General features: G+C 43.8%; 1 protein-coding gene across 1 annotated transcript; it reads left to right on the forward strand.

Moving 5' to 3' along the window:
* The first annotated feature begins 930 nt into the window (after positions 1-930).
* Positions 931-16,991, forward strand: LOC144671556 (uncharacterized). Its single transcript, XM_078533509.1, has 11 exons — positions 931-954; positions 1,246-1,369; positions 4,203-4,325; positions 5,480-5,550; positions 10,034-10,208; positions 10,463-10,600; positions 11,551-11,822; positions 13,174-13,241; positions 14,017-14,237; positions 14,975-14,984; positions 15,803-16,991. The coding sequence occupies exons 1-11, from the start codon at positions 931-933 to the stop codon at positions 16,989-16,991; spliced, it is 2,415 nt and encodes an 804-aa protein (XP_078389635.1).
* Positions 16,992-21,277: the final 4,286 nt, after the last annotated feature.

Raw genomic sequence — 21,277 nt, forward strand, 5'->3', positions numbered from 1 at the left:
GCTGCAGGAGGGAGAGGCAGGGGGAGGTTTCAGGCTGGGTGGAGACATTTAAACACAGAGTCTGTGTGTGTGTGAGACAGAGAAGATCAATCTAAATTCATTTAAACCTTTCACATTGGAGCTGATAGAAATAGCTGAGGAGGGCTACAGCTACAATTAAACCTTAAATCATTCAGAGAAAAACTTGAAAGCCTCAAGGTGGGGTTGGTGGGGGGAGAGAAAACGACCAGAGACTAAATTTACCTCAGCTTATTTCATTCAATTGCTACTTACAAATTCAACCAACGATTTGATGAAACTATTTCAAGTCAAATTTCATCAACTCTTTTCAACAAAAATTACACATTTGGCCAATTGATGAGGAAAACAGCGACCCAGTTCACAATTTGCATTCCTGATTTTTAAAAGAGGGAAATTAGCTTGGAATAATTTTCTGTTGTGAGGGTTTAAAAATCTAGATTGCACTTTCATTCTTATAAGGGTAAAAATCAGACAGTAAATTCTATTTTTAATATTTTAGAAATCTGTTTGATAGTTTATTTCTGTGAAAAAGAGGAACAAGAATTTCCTGAGGGGGGGAAAACAGGAGCTGGCCTGGTTACTTTTAGTGAGAAAGAGACTGAGGTGGTGTTAGTCTGAGGGAAAGTCAGAAGAAAAGACAGCTTCAGATATTAGGACCAGAAACATTGGACGCTGCTGCTGATAGGAAAGTATTTCACTGAGACTGGGTTTCATTTCAAGTCTGTGAGGGAACAAGAAAAGTTGGGGGGGGTAGAAATAACAGTCCCGGGACACAACCATTGAACAGACTGAGGGGTAGATAAGGGCACAAAAGCTCGAGGGAAGAGCCCAGTAAATAAGGTGCCCGACCTCGGGATAGGGATGGGTAAAGCTAAGAGTGAGGGGGCAGATACTGGAGAGGGAAAGACCATGTCTGAGCGGGGGAAATCCGAGGTAAGGTCACGGGGAGGTTTGAAATGGGTAAAATGAACGGACACTTGGGCGTGCCCAGCTTTATTTTTCAGTCTGGCACAGCACAAAGGTCTTATGTGGCCAACAACCCCAGCATCATGACGTTGGGTCATTTTGTAGGGAGGGTGGTCCCATTGTGTGATATTTTGATAAAGGATGGCAGACCTGACAGGGCAGCGAACCCTACATTTGTAGAGCTCTAGTTTGTGAAGATTACTGATTTCCTGCCTGTATATTTGGGGCAATCACTTTTCAGTCATTTTACATTTCCAGATTACAGACAAGCTTAAGGACGTTGCCGTTCATTTTGCCAAAGATGAGTGGGCAGAGCTGAGTGAATGGGAAAAAATCCGTTATAAGAATGTGAAGCGCAACTATGAGGCCATGCTTGCAATAGGTCTGTACAAAATTAATGTTTTTCTTTCCTTTTTACATTTCTCTCCTCCTCTGCTGAAAACTTTGAATCACACTGGCACAGTATTCTTCCAATATTACACCCAGGTGGGTAATATCCTCCAATGAGGAGAGAGATTTTGGCTGGTATTTTCCACGACTGACACGCACAGGGAATGCATAACAAGAAATTCACCCTCATTGGCCTGTGAGCCCCCGAATGCCAAATTAACGGATGTGAAACCACAGCCTAAGGTTCAGAACTTCCCAAGCTTCATTCTTTCTGTGCGTCAGGAATGCAGCAGTGAAAAATCCTGTCTAAATGTTAGCAGTAATGTGATGTGGGGACAGCAAAGCTGATCCCTGCTCACTTGGACTAGCACATGTGTACTTTTCAGCAGTGACCAAATGTTAAACTCCTGCTTGATAGTTTTACTCCTTCCCAACCTGAATTGAGATCACTGATGAAATTTTTGGGTTACTGTGCTAGAGATAAGCTAACTGCCCAACAGACATTGAATCTGGGAATTTATGGTCTTCATGGCTCTAAAATCATAATTATGCAGTACATTTTACCAAATAAGCTACATTGAGAAACTGGTAGCTTTCATCTTATGAAATTCTTTCCAACGCCACTAATCCCTTCCAGGCAAGCAGCTGAATGTGGCTAAAAGTCTGTTTGAGTGCACACTTCCTCGGCACCTGTCATTGTTGTTTTGCAGTAGGTGCTAGAATATGTACACTTTTGCCTGACATTTTGCCTTCCCTGAGCGGACAGTTTCCAAACGAAAGCTACAACACAGTCTCCATTAACTGATTTCCAGTCGATATTGGAATTTTACACCACAATCAAATGCAGTGATATGTATCAGAGCGACGATGGTGTCCATAGATAGGACAAAACCATCTTGACCTCTTGTTACCATTGGTTTGCAACATCACATCTGTGTAGAAATTGTGCTGAATGATGAATGAGTTTACAATTCAATGTTCCCATTCATAAAGGGGAAGATCACCATGGTTGACATATGTAATAGCATCGCAGTTAGCAAGAACAGAGGTACTGTATTTAAAGCAGTAATAGTAAAATAATCACTCCTTTCAAGTGAAGCAGCATTTCACTTGCACTTCCCTCAATTTAGTCAACTGCATTCATTGCTCCCAATGCGGTTTCCTCTACATTGGAGAGACCAAAACGCAGACTGGGTGACTGCTTTGCAGAACACCTTCGGTCTGTCCGCAAGCATGACCCAGACTTCCCTGTCGCTTGCCATTTCAACACTCCACCCTACTCTCATGCCCACATGTCTGTCCTTGGCCTGCTGCATTGTTCCAGTGAAGCTCAACGTAAACTGGAGGATCAACACCTCATCTTCTGACTAGGCACTTTACAGCCTTCCGGACTGAATATTGAATTTAACAATTTTAGATCATGAACTCTCTCCTCCATCCCCACCTCTTTTCCGATTCCCCCCGCCTTTTGTTTCCCAATAATTTATATAGATTTTTCTTTTCCCACCTAATTCCATTATTTTTAAATGTATTCCCATCCATTGTTTTATCTCTACCTTTTAGCCTTTTTCGATTCCTTCACCCCACCCCCACTAGGGCTATCTGTACCTTGCTTGTCCTGCTTTCTACCCTTAATTAGCACATTCCTTAGATAATATCATTACCTTCAACACCTCTTTGCCCTTTTGTCTGTGACATCTTTTGGTTATCTCCACCTATCACTAGCCCTTTATCCAGCTCTACTTGTCCCAACACCCCTTAAACCAGCTTATATTTCACCTCTCTTCTATTTTTACTTAGTTCTGTTGAAGGGTCATTCGGACTCGAAACGTTAACTGTGTTCCTCTCCGCAGATGCTGCCAGACCTGCTGAGTTTTTCCAGGTATTTTTATTTTTTGTTTTGGATTTCCAGCATCGGCAGTTTTTTGCTTTTATCTTAGTGAAATAAGGGGTACTGTTCTGTTTCATTTTGTGGAGATGAGTGGAACTGGATGCAAAATAGTGATTAAAGTTTCCTTCTCTACTTAAGCAAAGTTGACTGGCCTCTGTTGTGCTACTTCATACATTGGTCGTTAAATCAAACTGTGACCTGTCCCATCATCAAATCACACAAGTGCTTATCCTTCATGCTGAGCTTTAATTTTAATTGCCCTCAGACAACTGAAATAAAATCAAAAGCACTCAAAATCAGAAAGGTCAATGGCCTGAAACATTGAAAAGCACTTTCTTCTCTATATAGATGCTCGCTGATCTGTGGATGGTTTGCAGAATTTTGTGTATTTATTTCAAATTCTGTTTGTTTATTTTGCCTCAAAAGATCACTTCCTGTTGTGTAAATGTGGTTTTCCCCCAACTCTGTTCTAAACCACTGAATCATACTCATTAAATCCTAATTCAAGAATAAAAACAACAAATGTTGGAATAATAGAGGTGAACTGTACATCTCGGAGGTCACTACTACCCTGCCCTTTCCTTGGATCGGAGGGTGACCATCAGCTGCCACAAATGTAATGCTCCTTCCCTTTGACTCTCCAATTTGTACAATAGGGATCAGTGAGGAACCAGAAAGGAAAAACTGTGAGAATAAGACTCTTAGATGTCACGGATCTGAGTGCTATGTTCCCGGCGCTCAACATTGCATGAAATCCCCTTTTGGTCCGATTAGTTTGGGCCAGATTTAAGTTCAGGTGCCATAGGTACTGCTCTTACCTGATATTCTAAAATGGTTGGATTAATTCAACAGCTATCTTATATCAGTAAGGTAAGCCAAATTAAATCCAGGTAACTGTCAACTGTAGGTGATTGGAATATTTTAATTCTTACAGGATTGAATGTACCAAAGCCAGCATTCATGTCAAGACATGGCAAGGGGCGCCAGCCCCGTGTGTATGAATCTAGTGATTCGGATGAAGATTGGACGCCTAAACTTCTTGTGAAAAACGCGCCACGTAAATTGAATTTGTCTTATTCATTAAAATATTAAAAATGATTTTTTCAACCCTGATTATAATTAGTTTTGCCTTGAGCTAGGAAAAGACAGTTACTTTACTTTTATGTTTGAGAGAGCAGGAAGGATAAGTAAATTGAATGATATTTTTCTTTATTTCCGTTAAGGAGCAGGAGAGTTCAACGTAAATTTCTCGCCTTCTGTGTCTTCATATAAATTGAACAACTTTTGTTCAAAAAGTCAAATATGGTCCTTGGCCTGCTGCAATGTTGCAGTGAAGCTGAACGTAAACTGGAGGAACAGCACCTCATCTTCCGACTAGGCACTTTACAGCCTTCCAGACTGAATATTGAGTTCAACAATTTTAGATCATGAACTCTCTCCTCCATCCCCACCCCCTTTCCGATCTCCCTTTTTCCAATAATTTATAATTTTTTTTTACAAATATATTTAACTTTCCCTCCTATTTTTAAATGTATTTCAATCTATTGTTTCATCTCCACCTTTTAGCCCATTTCAATCCCTTCCCCCCACCCCACCCTCACTAGGGCCATCAGCCACTAGCTTGTCCTGCTTGCTGCCTTTAATGTCCCCATTAGCACATCCTTTAGATAATATCACCACCGTCAACACCTCTTTGTCTATGACATCTTTGGCAGTCTCTTCTTGGCCTCCAACTATCACTGGTCCCCTATCAAGCTCTCCTGTCCTACCCCCCACTACCAGCGTCTATTTCATCTCATTTCTATATGTCTTAGTTCTGATGAAGGGTCATACGGACTCGAAACGTCAACTGTATTCCTCTCCGCAGATGCTGTCAGACCTGCTGAGTTTCTCCAGGTATTTTTGTTTTTGTTCGAGATTTCCTGGATCCGCAGTATTTTGCTTTTAACTTTTGCCAGAGCGGGTCCGGAACCCTGAACCGCCAGATTAAAAGTCTGATGCTAACTTTTGGGCAAAATTCCACCTACATGTCAATATGTGTGCATAAAGAATTAATGCAAGCTTTCTCTTTCTAATTTTTAATCGATTATAGTTTGATTCCAATTTGAGCTAGAAAGTTCTAAGTATTTTTGGAATTGCCATCCTGCTAACATATAAGAAGCTGAAATCTGAAGACAACAGAAATCTAAAACACTATTGTCATTCTTTCAGAGATTAGAAGCTTTAAACCACCTTTGAAGAATGAAGATACCAAGAAGCCTAAGAAAGAGAATATCAAAAAGGTAATTCAATGTGCACAGAAATTTTTGAGACAAATATATCAAGATGAAAACGAGCTTCTAGATATTCATTTCAGGCTTATCAGTGGCTGAAAATAAGTGATAGTGTCACACCCCAAACATTAACCAGTCTTTCTCCTTGAGACTGAAATTGTTTTCTGTCTTTTTTTCTATTTATTCATGGGTCCTGGGCGTCGCTGGCTAGGCCAGAATTAATTGCGCATCCCTAATTGCCCTTGAGAAGATGGTGGTGAGCTGCCTTCTTAAACCCTGCAGTCCACACGGTGTAGGTACACTCAAAGTGCTGTTAGGGAAGGAGTTCTAGGATTTTGACCCAGCAATTTGCAGCACTTAATGTTTCTGCTACACGTCTGCTTAGAGTCCCTGGGAACTTGATTGAATTTGTATTTATATTCCTTACCTGCTTATCTGTCATGTTTGAATTTCATGACCTGGAGATACTGTAAATGAACTCTTCTTAATGTTGTTTATGGATAAATCCCCCCAAAATCTGAACAGCAGCAGTCTGGAATATCTTCAAACTAATTAGCCGATGGACATTAGCCTTATGGGCGGAATCATCCAGTCCTGTTGGCGTTGGGTGTCTTAGCGGGTGGTGGTTGGGGGACAATTCGGCGTGAGGGGCAGAAATCGCTTTTGCGCCTTCACACCAACATGAAAGCACAGTGGGATTATCTGATGAATCCCGCTGGAGGATAGTGTGAACCTGAATTGCATCCCGGTAATAGGATGCAAAGTAAGGTCTGACCTGAATCGGCCCCCCTCGCCCGATTTACCATTACGCCAGCGGGAAAACACGACGGCCCAGAACACGTATGGACAAGCGTGACGTGCAGAAGTCGGGACTTACCATTAGGGCCTTGCTGAGATCGTGGACATCCAAAGAGATGATGCTGGAACCCTACGGCTACCACACCCTGAAGGAACACATGCATCGCATGCTGGGTGGATTCTCATGGACGCGGCTCTGCCGTGAAGGAGCTCACGGAAGGTGGGAGGCCTCCGTTGATGCTTCGGGTCTGCATCCGAGGAAGGTCCGGCTGTGAGTGGGAGAGGAAGATGTCCTGGGGCGGGGTGGGAGATGAAGTTCTAGTTTTCACTGGGAGAGCAAGGTTTATTGTGTGGGGGGATGGGGGGGGGGGGATAAGGTTGGGAGAGAGAGGGAATGAAGGTGTCAGGGTGTGGTTGGAGGGGATGAAGGTGTCGGGGGGTGTTGGGAGGGTCTAGGAGAGTGTAACGGGGAAACTGCAGCAATTGGGGAGGTAGGTGCAAGGGGTTAGGAAGGTATAAGGGAGGGAGCTCGGAGGAGGGGTGGGGAAGATGTCAGTTGCTGGGGGGGCGGGGGGTGGGGGGGCGGAGGCAAGAGTTTGGAGGGGAGATGGTATCCGAGGGGAGGAGGGACTAAGGGTGGAGGAGAGAGAGCAAGTGTGGTGGGGACAGATGTCCAGCTGAATGTGCAAGAGAGGGGTCTGTGGAGTCAATGACTGCCTCCTGGGGAGCAAACTGAGGGTTGGTGTGGTAGGAGGGAATGGTGAGTATGAGAGGGGATGCAGGGAGCATTGGTAGATGTAGATGGGACGGTGAGGGTGGTTGGTGAGGACTTGGGGGCAGATACTGACCCTGGGGGTTGTCGGGGAGATCACTGTGGACGGGAGTGGGATTCTCAGGAAGGTAGAGAATGTGATTGTTCACCTGGACATCCTGGAAAGATAAGGGTTCAGGTTGGTAGGTGAGAGGGGGCGGTGAAAGGTGATGCTGGGTGGGCGGAGATGCAGGTCAGCTCAGATGGACAACTGAAAAAGAACCCCAGCAGGCAGCACTGAAAATCCTTGGGCCAGTAAGATGACTGTGATGGCGCACACGCGCACACAGTGACACCCGCAGCAGGGGTGGAGACTGTGCAATGGTTGGCCCTGTTGCCAATGATGACTTTGCATGCATCCTCTGGAGAGCTGAGGCCTTGAGGGGCCCAGCTTGTTTTGTCTGTCCTACTGTGGGCCAGGTGCTCTCTGCAGTGAGAGAGGATGAGGTTGAGGGGGTCGTAGGCAAATGGGACGCGGAGGGAGTGGACAGCCTCTGAGATTTCCGAGTGGATTACCCTGGGGTGTCCAGCTATCTCTCCTCCTGCCTTCGGATCCCCAAGGGCTCCAGCCTGGCTCCTTGAGGGGAAGGAGCACCTGGAGGGACGTTGAGCTGCCCGATTCCCTGTCATGTTGCCAGTGCTATGGCTCTCACAATGGAGTGCAGGTCTGCATGCATCTCTGCGTACTGCTGGACCAGTGTCTCCATGGCATCCGCTATGCTTTCCATGGAGATCTCTATGCACGCAAATGTGGGCACCACTTCCTCAGAGAGCAGGCAGATGCACTCCTCCGACTTGCATGCCACTCTGTTGTGGGCTTCCAACAGCTCTGCGTGATGTTCCCCAGCCTTTGCTGGCTTTCCATGATGAGTTGGAAGACCAAATCCAGAGGCTCATTATCTGACTCGGACCCTCACAGATGCTTCTTCCCCAGCAGTCCTCTGAGTGCCCGGAAGCTTGGTTGAGCGAACCTCCTTCTGCTGTGGACAGGTGCTTGTGTGGCGACCACCATGTTGTGAACCACAGCACGCTCTAGATCTACGTACCACTGAGGTGTGTGTCTCTGCGCTCATGGAGGGTGTGGGTAAGCGCTATGACAGTCTTTCAAGCTGCTTATTCCCAGCTTTTCAGTGGAGGAGGTGTCCTCTTGACTGGAAGTGAGGACGTGGATGGAGCTGAGGACTGGCTGGCTGAGGGCATCGGTCGCTTGGCAGAGGTCCCTGTCAACCAAAGTAGAGATAATTATTGCATGGCAGCAGAGTCAAAATCAGGAGAGGGGGCACTCACACGTGCCTTGAGAGAGAGATGATGTAGTGCAGGACCCTCACATGGGTGTTCGCCACTGACCTCACTGTCACCACAGGCACGGTGCACACCCTCACCTCGGTGCACGATGGCACACTCAAAAGTGAGTGAGGGGCCTAATGTGGGCCACTGTACTCCCTGGTCTGAGACCTCTCACTGCTGTTGTGAGCCAGCTTCTCCTGCATGAAAACAGATGGAGAGAGAGTGTGAGCAGGATGCAGGGCACTGAGTGGAATGTTTGCGTGGTGAGCAGAGCCATGGACGGGATGACAACGTGAGCTCCAGAGGAAAGGAGCCTGATGGAGATGTGAGGGTGTGTGAGAGAGTTAGTGGTGTTGTCCCTTGAGGTATGAATCCAGGTGGATGTCTGATAGGTTTGAGAGTGTGTGAATTGAAAGTGAGGAGGCAGTTGACTTACTCTGGCGGAACGGATAAGACCATTCATCCTCTTCCTGCACTGGATGGCTGACCTCCTCTGTGCTCTGGTGGTGTTGACTGTTGCTGCCAACGCCTCCCAGGCTGGATCGGTGACTCTGGTGGACCTCCTGTGGCTAGGGTGGTGAAGAGGACATCCCAAAGGCCTCTCACTGGGTCCAGCAGGTGCTCCAGAGAGGCGTTACTAAATTTGGCGGCTACCGCCTTCTTTGCAGTCCTGGTCTGAAGGCCTGAAGTAGGCTGTGTTCTGCTGTGCTTTAAATGTGGTGCATGGAGTGAGGCAGCGCTGAGGTAACGGTGTGGCCGACAAATCTGAGCCTTCTGCCCTGCGATGTGGAATGTTTCCCCGTGAGTGGATTATTAGTGCATAGGGACGCGCCGTGAATGGGACAATATGGCGCGAAAACCCCCCATTGTAGCTGGCGGGTAAACTACTTTTTTCATGCCCGCTACTGCACTTAGTTGAAATCTGGGACAATTCCAGAGGCTCCATAGTATGGTTTGTATGTAAGTTTGTGTGTAATATTGAACGGGACCATGATCAAGCTGTGCTTTCATGCTTCCTTAGCCTTGAGCTTCTGGCAAATATTTGCTGTGTAGATATTTGAACAAGATAATGGAGGATAATTAGCACCTACAGTACTTTAATTCCTTCAGAAAAGCTGAGAGAATAAAGCAAAAAAACTAGTATGGTATCTGATGGTTACTTATTCATACAGGTAATCCCTTAATTGCTGATTGTGTTTTTTTAAATTTTTAATTCCCTTGTACAAAAAAGTGAATGTGTCCCTCCGAATGAAGCCATTTCTGGTTGTTTGTGTATGTCAGGTAGAATTTAATATTGTTTGATAGACAATACTACTTCTGTTTTAGTGATTGTAGCAAGACCGTGCACATTTTCTGAGATCAACAAACAGATTATAGGAGGACGGTATTAAACATGGGAACTTTCTGAAATGTCTGGCTTAGTACTACACTAGGGAATGTCTGAATTTCTCAAGATACATGAAATAATGGTGAAGAAAATAGGCAAATACTTTGATTTGTACAAAATCTCATCAGTAATTCAAAAAAAGCTGAGGGGCCTATTCCCTAATTCAGGAGCTGTGAGGTACAGTTTTAACTTCACATTCTGTATTTCAGAACCAAAAATCAGCATCATCGATTGCATCCCATTCAGAAGAGGATGAAAATGAAGGCTTTGGGGTCTCCCCTGAGGACACTACCTCAGCTATGGAAGAGACAGTTTTAGTTAAAAAGATCAGAGAAACAAGTACCTTGGTTTGTGAAAGTGAATCTTGTCGTGAATCCAATAAAGGTATTTGTCCTGCAATAAAGGATTTCAGTAAAGTATGTTGATTTTAAATATTTGAGGACTTCAAGGATGAAGAAATTTTATGTTGACAATGTGACCACTGCAGCAGTGATTCAAGTTACATGGACTCAGCATCTTGTTATATTATATAAATATCTTCAGCATCTACTGTTCAAGCAAAAGACAACTCATATGCAACAAGAATTACAATTAACTTGTTCAAGTTCTGTTCATGATCTTTTGGATTTATTCTGCAGGTGTTTGCACTGGAAATATTTTGGTGTCTGCAAATGAACAAGTGACCAAAGGGACTGAAAGTAGAAGATACAGTTTGAGAAAGAGAGAGAGAAAAGTTTACACAGAAGAAAGGGAACTTTGTGATGACGATTATCTGTGTATGTGCAAAGTAACCTATCCATTTTCTTGGGACAGGAAAAATTTGTTGGGAGGGTTGGTGTGACGACATAAGGCCTTGGTAAACCAGGGCATTGCTACAGCAATACAGCATGGCCTAGTGGCAGGAGAGTGCAGACCTGTGTTTTCCCACAAACTGGCACTGATTCTTCTTCATTAACTTAAAACACTGACAAAAATGATCCCGAACTATTGGTTATAGTTCTGAAATTGTTATAAAATAGAATGTGACTTTTTGTAATTGTAATGGCCTCTGGTTATAGGGAATAACAGTCTCTTGCCTATTTTAGGAAATACATTTCATTACATTGATTCAATTACTGTAAGAATTTGGGAGTCCCACAGTTTGGGAAGGGATATGGGGAGAAGATCACATAACTGAATATATAAATTTGTGGATTGGCTCCATCTTCAAGTGTGACTTGCCTGAAGGCTTTTGTAACTGGTTATGTGTGTTGAATCTCATTCAAATAATGAAGTTAAAATCCATCGGAAGCAATGTCTGATAGCCCATTACACGTATAATCTTCAAGATTCTTTGAAATTCAGTCTCCAAATTCAGAACCATCTTGCTGCCCACTCGTAATCTTATCAGTTGGAGCATGGCTTGGAGATACTTGTTGCCAGTCTTTGCATTGTTACTGTTCCTTGAAGTCAGTGTTGCTTCTTGGAGTAAAGAACTGAACATGTTGCTCAGAACAAACCCTTGTGTACAAAGTGGGGAAGATTTGAGGGCCCTGTTATTTTCTGCAGCTGATGAATCACAGAAAGATCCTACTTCTATTTGCAGACTGAATTGCAATCAAACAATAAAGAATATCATATCTATGATAGGTAATCTATCCTTTCTCAGTACTAACCCCTTTCATCTTCAACACTGAATAATGAACTGAAGCCTGATCCATCTTTAATTTTATTTGTTACTTGACAGTTTGTGAAAACTGCGAGACATTTTTTATTGAAGAATGCCCTGTGCACGGTCCTCCAGTTTTCATAAAGGACACAGTTGTTGAATTCAGTCGGTCAGACAGAGCACATTTAACCCTTCCAGAGGGTCTCAGCATTGCGACTTCAAAGATTCGAAAAGCTGGTCTTGGTGTATGGAACGAAGGGAAGATTATTCCCAAAGGAGTTCACTTTGGACCCTATGAAGGAGTAGTGTCAAATGAAGAATCAGCTGCTGTCAGTGGGTACTCATGGATGGTAAGTTCCTAACGTAATTTTCAAGTTTCTTTTAAAAAAAGTTCAGGCCTTATTTGAATGCAATTGCGAAAAGGTTTTTAAGGTTTCTGTTCTTTGTTGTTACTCAGTCCAGCCAATAAGTAGGAAACAAGCGAAGACAAAATCAGCTTTTACTCTGATGTTTCATGTATTCATCCAGCCTGAAAACTTGTAGAAATGTTCGCAAGTGAAGGACGGATTACTGGGTTTGCTCATTGGAGGTCTGGCAGCAACCAAGAAACTATTCAATTAGAAATCACCACCAACAGGAAGGAAGAAAGCAAACAAACTTCTATCAGACTGAAACCCACCAAACACCACCACAGAAGAAATCATTTCATTCACCCCACTGAGATCAAAGATATATCCAAGTTAACAGTGTCTTTCCCACAGATTTGTCATTGTTGAGAAAGAAATTATGATCTCCATACAGACAAAACTCCTGTCCCTCCACAGACACCAGATCAGACTTCCCAGTCTCAACTTTATAGTAAATGTCATTTTTTGCCCCCAAACCAAAACCTGAGGCAAAACTCCTTGCTAGGATTAACCCCACCCGCTGCTGAGGCAGACATTGAACTTTATCTGCCTGTTTCTCTTCTATTCTCCCTCATATTCCTTTTGTTTCACTTCTCACTTCACTGCTCGCACCTTCTCTCCTTTTTGTCACTTCACCCCTCAGCTGATTTTTAATTTCCCCTGTTCCTGTGCTTTCTCTTCCACCCCTCAACCAGTTCTTGTCCCCCATCCTCCTTCTCTTCCATCCCTGTTTTATATCTTTTCCCTCCCTTGCAACGATTATGGTTTCAGACATATTAGGAAGTGGACATTGGGGATCAGGATAATTTGCTCTTCGGTTGAATTGAGATTATCATGGGTGTAGTTGGCGGGTGCATTGAGTGCTTTCCAAACTAACATGGTGGTTTTTTCATGTAGGCAAACTGGCATAATTGGAGCCATGGGTTAGTCCCATGGGACATCGGAGCAGAAAGTGGTTAGAGTAGAGCAGGCTAGGGATAAGAGGAAGATGTGGAAGAGTGCAACATGAAAGAGAGCATGGGCATTTTGACTTTGTTCAGGGATCTTTTCTGACTTTGCAAAGTTCTCTGAAACTGTTCACCACTTCTGTGTTTGCAGCTCTGGGCTTTCTAATTCAAAGGTATAAATCAGAAAAAACAGATAAGGGTTTGGTTATGTTTTACTAAAAGAAGTGGGAGGCCACTACTAGCTTCTTGCAATTCATGTTAGACTTGTTCACTGGTTCAATTGGATATAAAGTTGATTTCCTAAACTTGTTATAATCCAATTCTTTTATCAAAATACCTCTGTGCAGATCAGTAAAGGCAAGCAAGATTTTGAATACATTGATGCGAAGGATGAATCTAAATCAAATTGGATGAGGTAAGGGAAGACAGATGCAATATTGTCAGGATTTGAGCACCTGGGCCTAACCAATCTCCCTGCCCCAAATGATCACCCTTAACCCGTCCTTGTCTGTCCAGCTGACTGGGCTGATTTGCCCAGTTCCCCCTTGGAGCCAGAGTGTCTCCCTCCTTTCTCTACACTCCTCAGCTGCATCATGATGCCATAGGAGCTTCTGCCCAACAGCCAGACAGTCTCTCAATCCAGGTGTGGGAATGTTCAGACACAGCAAAGAAACAGCCCGAGATCTACTTTTGTTCAGATTTCCTAACAACTAATTTTGCACAACTGAGGCCCAAGAGCCTTTGAATTTAATCAAGTGCATAGTTCAGAGTGAATTTTTTGGGTGATCAGGGAATGGGGGCAAGTGTGATGGGTTCTGGGGAAACATCCCACCAAGATACCCTTGTCCCGTGACATTTGTTTGATATGGTGCCTGACAAATGGCTTGCTCCAAAATATTGGGCTTATTCTAGAAGAGAAGGTGCAGCAAGAAGACTGGGAAACCCATGTCTGTGCACACCTACCCCCTCCACTAAAGTCCCTCATCTCCAGGAAATGTCGGAGTGATTGTTTTCCGCACTTTCTCTGAAGCGATTGGTCTCCAATGAGTGTCCTCTCCTAACAACGTGTTTAAAGTTGAAATTTGGCAATGGCCGGAGACCTGCTCTATCATTCTGACACACCATTCTGTATTCATGCAACAATTTGAACTGAGTTTTCGCCAGTTGAATATTCATTTGTTCTGTTCCAGATTTGTTAACTGTGCCAGAAAGGAAGAGGAGCAGAACCTTGTGGCCTTTCAGCACTGCGGCAGAATTTATTACAGGACCTGCAAGCCTGTTCCTCCTCGGTGTGAGCTGCTGGTCTGGTATGGTGATGAATACGCCGAGGAACTTGGAATCAAATGGACTGCAATGTGGATGGCAAAACAAGAACCAAAATGTAAGGATTCTGACCCAAACTGGGAACTTTAGAAAAAGAATCATTAGTTTTCTGTTAGAATACCAATGTGATAAAGCACCACAGAATAGACTTGTTAGTCGAATTGAAGTCTGTGGGATTTAAGGTGCAGTAGTTGCATGGATATGAGATAGGTTAACAGACAGGAAGCAGAGAGTAATGCTGAATGGAATGATTGCTCATCAGACTGGGGCAAATTATACCCTGGTTCACCCAGTGGACAGTGTTAGCACTCCTGATCTTTTTGGTATCTATTAATGTCCTGGACATAGATATAGGGAACATCATTTCAATGTTTGCACCTGACATCAAGCTTGAAAACGTAGTAAATGTAGCAGCACAAGTTGATAAGGTTATTAATCAAGCATGCAGGATGCTCGGCTTTATAAATGCAGGCACAGATTATGTAAGCAAGGAAGTTATGGAAACCTTTATAAACCATTGTTTAGGCTTGACTGGAATATTGTTTAGAACCCTAGGCACCACAGTTTAGAAAAGAGAACAAGACCTTGAAGAGTGTGCGCAGAGAGATTTACCAGAATGGAACTAGGAATTGGAGACTTTGGTTGTAAAGAGGCTGGAATTTTTCTCCTTAGTACCACGAAGCTGAAGGAGAGATTTAACAGAGGATTTCAAAATGATTTGGTGTTGTGCTAGAGTAAATACAGGGAACCTATTTCCACTGGTAGAAAGGTTGCTGGCCAGAGGACACAAATAATAAACTGACTGTGACTTTTGTGTTGTGATAGGTTATAGAGAGTAGATGAAAGCTTGAGGTGCAGCTAAGTGTTGTATATGATTCAGTGGGTCCCAATATCCCTATCTGGACATTAAGTGAGGCAGGTATAGTTACCCTCAGTACTCTGGGACTGGGAAAAGAGTGAATTCAGCATTTGTTCACATTCCTGATCCCTAAACAGTTACTCATGGGCGTGTCAATCCTCCTCAGTTGGTAGCACTGTTGTCTCTGTGACTAAGGTTCTATCCACAGTGAAATAGGCACTGAGGTCAGGAATTGCTCCCTGAAAAATTATCCTGAGAATTTTCAGGATGAGGAAGGATTGCACTGTTACAAGCACTTTTCATGTATTCAGTATGACCCAAATTCTGTTAGATTCAATGTATGGCCTTCAGAAAGGCAATCACTGTTGTTATTTTAGGAAATAGAACAGCTGAGCTTATACCACAGCAAGATCCCAACAACAACGATGAAATAATTGACCTGGTTGTGTTGGAGGATAAATGTTGGCCAGGACACCAGGAAAACGTCATGCACTTCTTGGCAGCCATGAGATTGTTGCTGTCTATCTTAACACGCAGACAAGGACAGAGTTTAGTACAATTTGAAAGACAGCTCCTCTGACAGTGCAGTGTTGCACTGTTGATCTGGATTACGTGCACGAGTCTCTGGAATGGGACATGAACCCATAAACTGACTCGGTGGTGAGAATGCTAACTCCTGAGCCAAGGCTGACAGGTTGTCACACTTTGGTTCACAAAACATAATAAAACTGACCCCTGCACCCCACACATTCCGAAATTGTACTTACAAAAGAAACTTCTAGATGTTTCATTAGACTGACAGTTTTCCTTCTTTCTTCTCCAGCAGGGGAAGAAGATGAATGTCATCCTTGCCCTCATTGCAGTGTTGCATTTGCCACTGCCGCTTTTCTTCAGAAGCACGTCAGAAAACATCCTGAATCCTGTGGACAAATTTCATCAGGACAAACCTGTCCTTCCAGCAATGGTCCTTTGCAGCACCAGAATGAGCAGGGACCATTCACACAATCTGTACAGGGGAAAGAATTTATAAAATCAAATGATCTTTACCTGCACCAGTGGATCCACACAGGAGAGAGACCCTATAAATGTACGGATTGTGGGAAGAGTTTCACACGGGCTTGGAGCCTCCACGATCACCAGCGGATCCACACAGGAGAGAGACCCTATAAATGTACGGATTGTGGAAAGAGTTTCACATGGACTGGGCACCTCCACAGACACCAGCGGATCCACACAGGAGAGAGACCCTATAAATGTACGGATTGTGGAAAGAGTTTCACAGGGGCTGGGGACCTCCACAGACACCAGCGGATCCACACAGGAGAGAGACCCTATAAATGTACGGATTGTGGAAAGAGTTTCACACTGGCTGGGAGCCTCCACAATCACCAGCGGATCCACACAGGAGAGAGACCCTATAAATGTACGGATTGTGGAAAGAGTTTCACAAGGTCTGGGGCCCTCCACAGACACCAGCGGATCCACACAGGAGAGACACCCTATAAATGTACCGATTGTGGAAAGTGTTTCACACAAGCTGGGCACCTCCATTATCACCAGCGGATCCACACAGGAGAGAGACCCTATAAATGTACGGATTGTGGAAAGAGTTTCACACGGGCTAGGAGCCTCCACAATCACCAGCGGATCCACACAGGAGAGAGACCCTATAAATGTAGGGATTGTGGAAAGAGTTTCACACAGGCTGGGCACCTCCATTATCACCAGCGGATCCACACAGGAGAGAGACCCTATAAATGTACGGATTGTGGAAAGAGTTTCACACGGGCTGGGAACCTCCACGATCACCAGCGGATCCACACAGGAGAGAGACCCTATAAATGTACGGATTGTGGGAAAAGCTTTGTTTATATGTATCAGCTGAAAGCTCACACTTGTTTTGAAACCTGCCATCATTGTAGGAAAGTCTTCAAAGATCCAGCAGCTTTCAAAGTTCACCTGAGAAGATGTTTTGAAACCTAATGAAGAGAATGGTAAATGATTTATACTTTTACTCACTTGGGATATATTTTTCTATTTGAATGACCTTATCTCAAATATTGATATTATTTAGACTATTAACCATTCATTCTTTATGATATTGTTGTGTGGATAATGCCAGAATGTTTCATGATTCTTCACTCCCAGTGAGGGTGGGACATTTGGGGCTGTGTTATTTCAGCCTAATGTCGGAGCCTCTCAGAAATTGTCTGTTCGCTCTGGGTTTGCAAAATGTCCTCTCTGATCTAAACTGCAGCATCTGCAGAATGAGTTGAATCTCCATGAATCTCTGTCCCACCGACCTGTCACCGCTTCATTATCCTGATGGTGAAAGGTCGCTCCGAAGCAGTCTGGTTCCATCTGTGTTGGTAAAGGTGCGAATCACAAAAATAGACGGTGTTAATAAATGCCGTGACTGAAGATGTCACCACTTTTATTGCTGCTGCAGGTGTTGAAAACTATTCTGTGCTGCGGACTCAGTGCTCCCAGTTACTTTTCTCAGACATGAACTTCTCACTGTTGAACCATGAGATCATCAATAAAATTCTGATGTTGCAATTTTCAAAGTTGAAGAAATTGTTGACAAAAGTTTCAGCAGAAGCTGAGTTTGAAAATTGAGAAGTTGAATGTGTTGAATCGTGTAACTTAGTTGACTCCGGCTGGTTTGGCTGAAAATGTGCATTAATTTGTCTAAACCCGTCTTGTATTTAAATTATTTCCATGCAAACTGTTTGACCTGTGTCTACATTGTCCAAGTAAAATCTGTGTTGATGTTCATGGTTATTGAAATGTTATTAAAGAAGAAATTTATGATCCGGTTGTCAATGAGCTATTTATTTCTCACTGAAATATTTTACCCCTCCCAGCCGGTTACAGGCAGTGGTCGAGATGGTGGTTTGTTAAGAGTGAGTCTGTCGCGATCAGATGGTTTTAAAATACAACTGCGAGAAAGGATACAACCTCGGAATAAATTCCGAAAGATGACTGTAACCCGCTGCCTGCGATGTCATCTTATTGTGTGAAAGCGGCGGCGACACCAAATTCCCCGAATCCAGGCAATGGTGAGTTAACAAACATTAGAGCCCAGAGCAATCGGACGCCGCCGGGCACAGAAGCGATGCTCTGACCCAAGCTGGAAATCCCCGAACATGACTGGCGAGTTTTCACACCAAATCAACACCGAACAAAAACACAAAGTGACAGCACAAGTTTCACTCGGTTACAAGCGGCGTCACCTCACTCCGAGTAACATTATTGGCGGCGGGTTTCAGGAAGTGACCGGCCATTAAATATAAATAATAGAAAAGTCTGCTTGGGGGAAAAAAAAACTATGCGGATTACCACAATATTTCCTTCAATAAAAAATCCGGTCGTTTCCATCAAAGGAACAGCAGAGAAAAACAAGCGATAGAAAGAGCGTTATACAAGTTGTTAGATAGAAACCAAACCCGGAACAAAGTTGAAATATGATCTCCCCGCCTCCTTCAGATCAGCAGATAATAGTTGTGTACTGGTAGAGGCTGGAGTGCAGAGTCGAGAGCTTTTGTCGTGATAATAATTTAAAACAGCATTATTAAACACCATAAGCATAACATTCCTTACAGTTAACAGGAGATTTCAAGTTAATATTGATATGGAGTCACAATAATATAATTTACTAAAAAATATTACCATTTAAACAATTTCCTTGTGCTCAATACGATTCGTGGCAAACGAGGAATTGAGAGTTCGTTTCTAGTCTGCCCTTTAACGTACCATTCAGGACCACCTGGAAACAAATGCAAGCCAACAGGAAAGTTCGGAGAAACCACTTCATTTCCGGAGGCAACCAAGTATAAAATACAACCTGCAAACGCTGGGAAATGCAAGGTCATCCTACCGGCATCCAGTTAAACAGAAATTTATCTCAGGTCGCAGGATGATCCTTGATTAAACCTGGCGGTAACTCAATGACTGAAAGGTCAGACAGCGCATGCGCCCCATCAATGTATTGCAGTTTTATCAGCTGCACCTGATCAATATATAGTAATCAATTGAATAGGTAGCTCCATGGAAGTCATGGTATTTCTTTGTGTCCATTTCCTGTTTCATCACCAGGCATTAAGTCTAACCCTTTGGATATCTCTTAGTCTGAGCTGGTAAACTTGTCTGATTGTTGGGGAGGTCAACACTGAAACTGAGCCACGCAGGCCAGAAAGTATATCCTGGATGTGCTTAACTGTTGATTCTAGAGGTGCTACCAGTGTCCCCAGCGCTTCTCAGTTAGGGAAAGGATTAAAAAAATAGACGTGCATTTATATAGTGCCTTTCATGAACACCCCACATCTCAAAAGGTCTTTCCAGCCATTGAAGTATTTTTGCAGTGCGGTTATTGTTGCAGTGCAGGAAACGCAGCAGCCAATTTGCACACAGCAAGCTCCCACAAACACCAATGTGAGAATGACCAGATAATTCTTTTTGTGTGTCATGTGGACTGAGGGATAAATATTGGCCAGGACACCAGGGATAACGCCTCTGTTTTCCTTCGAAACAGTACCATGCGACCTTTTGCGTCCAGCCTTGGTTTAACGCCTCATCCAAAAGGATGACGCCTCTCACGCCTGTGAAAAACAAAAGCCCCAGAAAATAAACCAGTTTTCATGTGGTGATTTCTGTAATTGCGTGATAATGATCTCTCGCTCTCAGCCTACCCAAAGGTTAGTTAAAATGCCACCCAGAATAAGTGGCAGAGCTCCTCCCTCCTCGGGCAGTCCCTCGGGATCGAGGATGACTTGCTTCCACTCTGGCTCGATCAGTTCTGAGATGGCTGCTAAGTCCAACATGCAATAGGCAGACTCTGCCACGTGCGGGGACAGGTGGTGCTTGAAGGGTTGGTTGGCTAGGTGTGTTGTTTTGATGTTTGCGCAGTCCCTTCTACACCATGATTTCACCCCCTGCACATTCCTGATGAAGGCTCTCGACGTGTTGGGTCCCTTCCCTAGTGAACCTTCTCCATTTTGTTCGGTCACAAGCCAGGGTCTCCTATGAGACGGAAGGTATGTTTGACCTCTTCGAGGATGCTCTGAGGGCATCCTTAAAGTGTTTCCGCTTTCCTAGTTTTGAGTGACTAGTGCCTTTTACTAACTGGTACTCATCATTTCTTATGGAATTTTTAGAAATATTTCCATGTTACACCCGCAGTATATAAAAAATGCAGAAACACAAAAAGGCTTGCATTTATATAGTGCCCTTTACGACGCTGGGATGTCCCAAAGCACTATACATTTGAAATATAATGTTATGCACCATTAAGGTCCCATAAAAGCATTGAGATAATCACAATAGTCACAATCTGTTTTGTGGGACTTGAACCATCAACCTTCAATGTCAAGAGGCAAGTGTGCTACCCATTGAGTCACAGTTAACACTTAAATGTGATTATGGAAAATAATGGTGCTTCAGCATGCACGGAAAAATACACTGCCTTCTGTGAGCTTATAACAAAACATTCCCTCACAGTCTAAATTATGCCTTTCACCACCATGAACTAAAGCCCAATCTCTGTCCTTACCCCCTTCCATCGCCAGAACTGTGACTGCTGTAAAGGAGTGATAAAAGTTCAGGGGATACAAAGGACCTCTGGGTACATATATGTGCGTAGACAAGGCAAGTTGTGATTTTACTGTTGTTTTATTAGTGGGGAATTATTTTTTCCTGATGGGTCTAGCTAGGCTGAGGATAAAGCCCACTGAATTAGCGTTTATAACCCTTGAACGAATTTGAAGCAGGTCTGCCTCGTGCTTACTTATTACAGTGGTGGCGTGATGTGTTACAGCTCGCTCAAGGAGTCCAGGTTGCTGTAGCATTATGCACTTTTACATGCATGCTGTAATCTTGAGCCACGGTAGAAGGTCAGACATCACAGGTTGATCTCTTACCGCCTGCCATTGGCACGTGTTGGAAGGATTTGCAGGTTGTCCCTCAACCTTTTTGGTCACATTATGAAAGCACTTTCCTTAACCATCAAGTCCTGGGGTAGGACTCGAACCCAGAGCTTCTGGTTCAGAGGCAAGGACACTACCCACTGCAAGGCCACACTTACAACAGTGACTATGCTTCAAAAGCTAATGTCCTTTAGGAAAGGAAATCTGCCGTCCTTACCTGGTCTGGCCTACATGTGACTCCGGACCAACAACAATGCGGTTGACCCTTAAATACCCTCCGAACAAAGGTAATTAAAAATTTATCGTAAAGTGCCTTTGAGATGTTGGTGGTCATGAAAAGTGCCT

Source organism: Cetorhinus maximus, chromosome 33, assembly GCF_964194155.1.
Source record: "Cetorhinus maximus chromosome 33, sCetMax3.hap1.1, whole genome shotgun sequence".
Taxonomy (NCBI): Eukaryota; Metazoa; Chordata; class Chondrichthyes; order Lamniformes; family Cetorhinidae; genus Cetorhinus; species Cetorhinus maximus.

What these genes read in the sequence shown, in the direction of transcription:
- LOC144671556 (XM_078533509.1), top strand. Translation starts at nt 931, where the DNA reads ATGTCTGAGCGGGGGAAATCCGAG. An exon ending in TGAGGCCATGCTTGCAATAG is followed by an intron (nt 1,370 to 4,202) that starts GTCTGTACAAAA and finishes TAATTCTTACAG; the next exon opens with GATTGAATGTACCAAAGCCA. An exon ending in TCTTGTGAAAAACGCGCCAC is followed by an intron (nt 4,326 to 5,479) that starts GTAAATTGAATT and finishes TCATTCTTTCAG; the next exon opens with AGATTAGAAGCTTTAAACCA.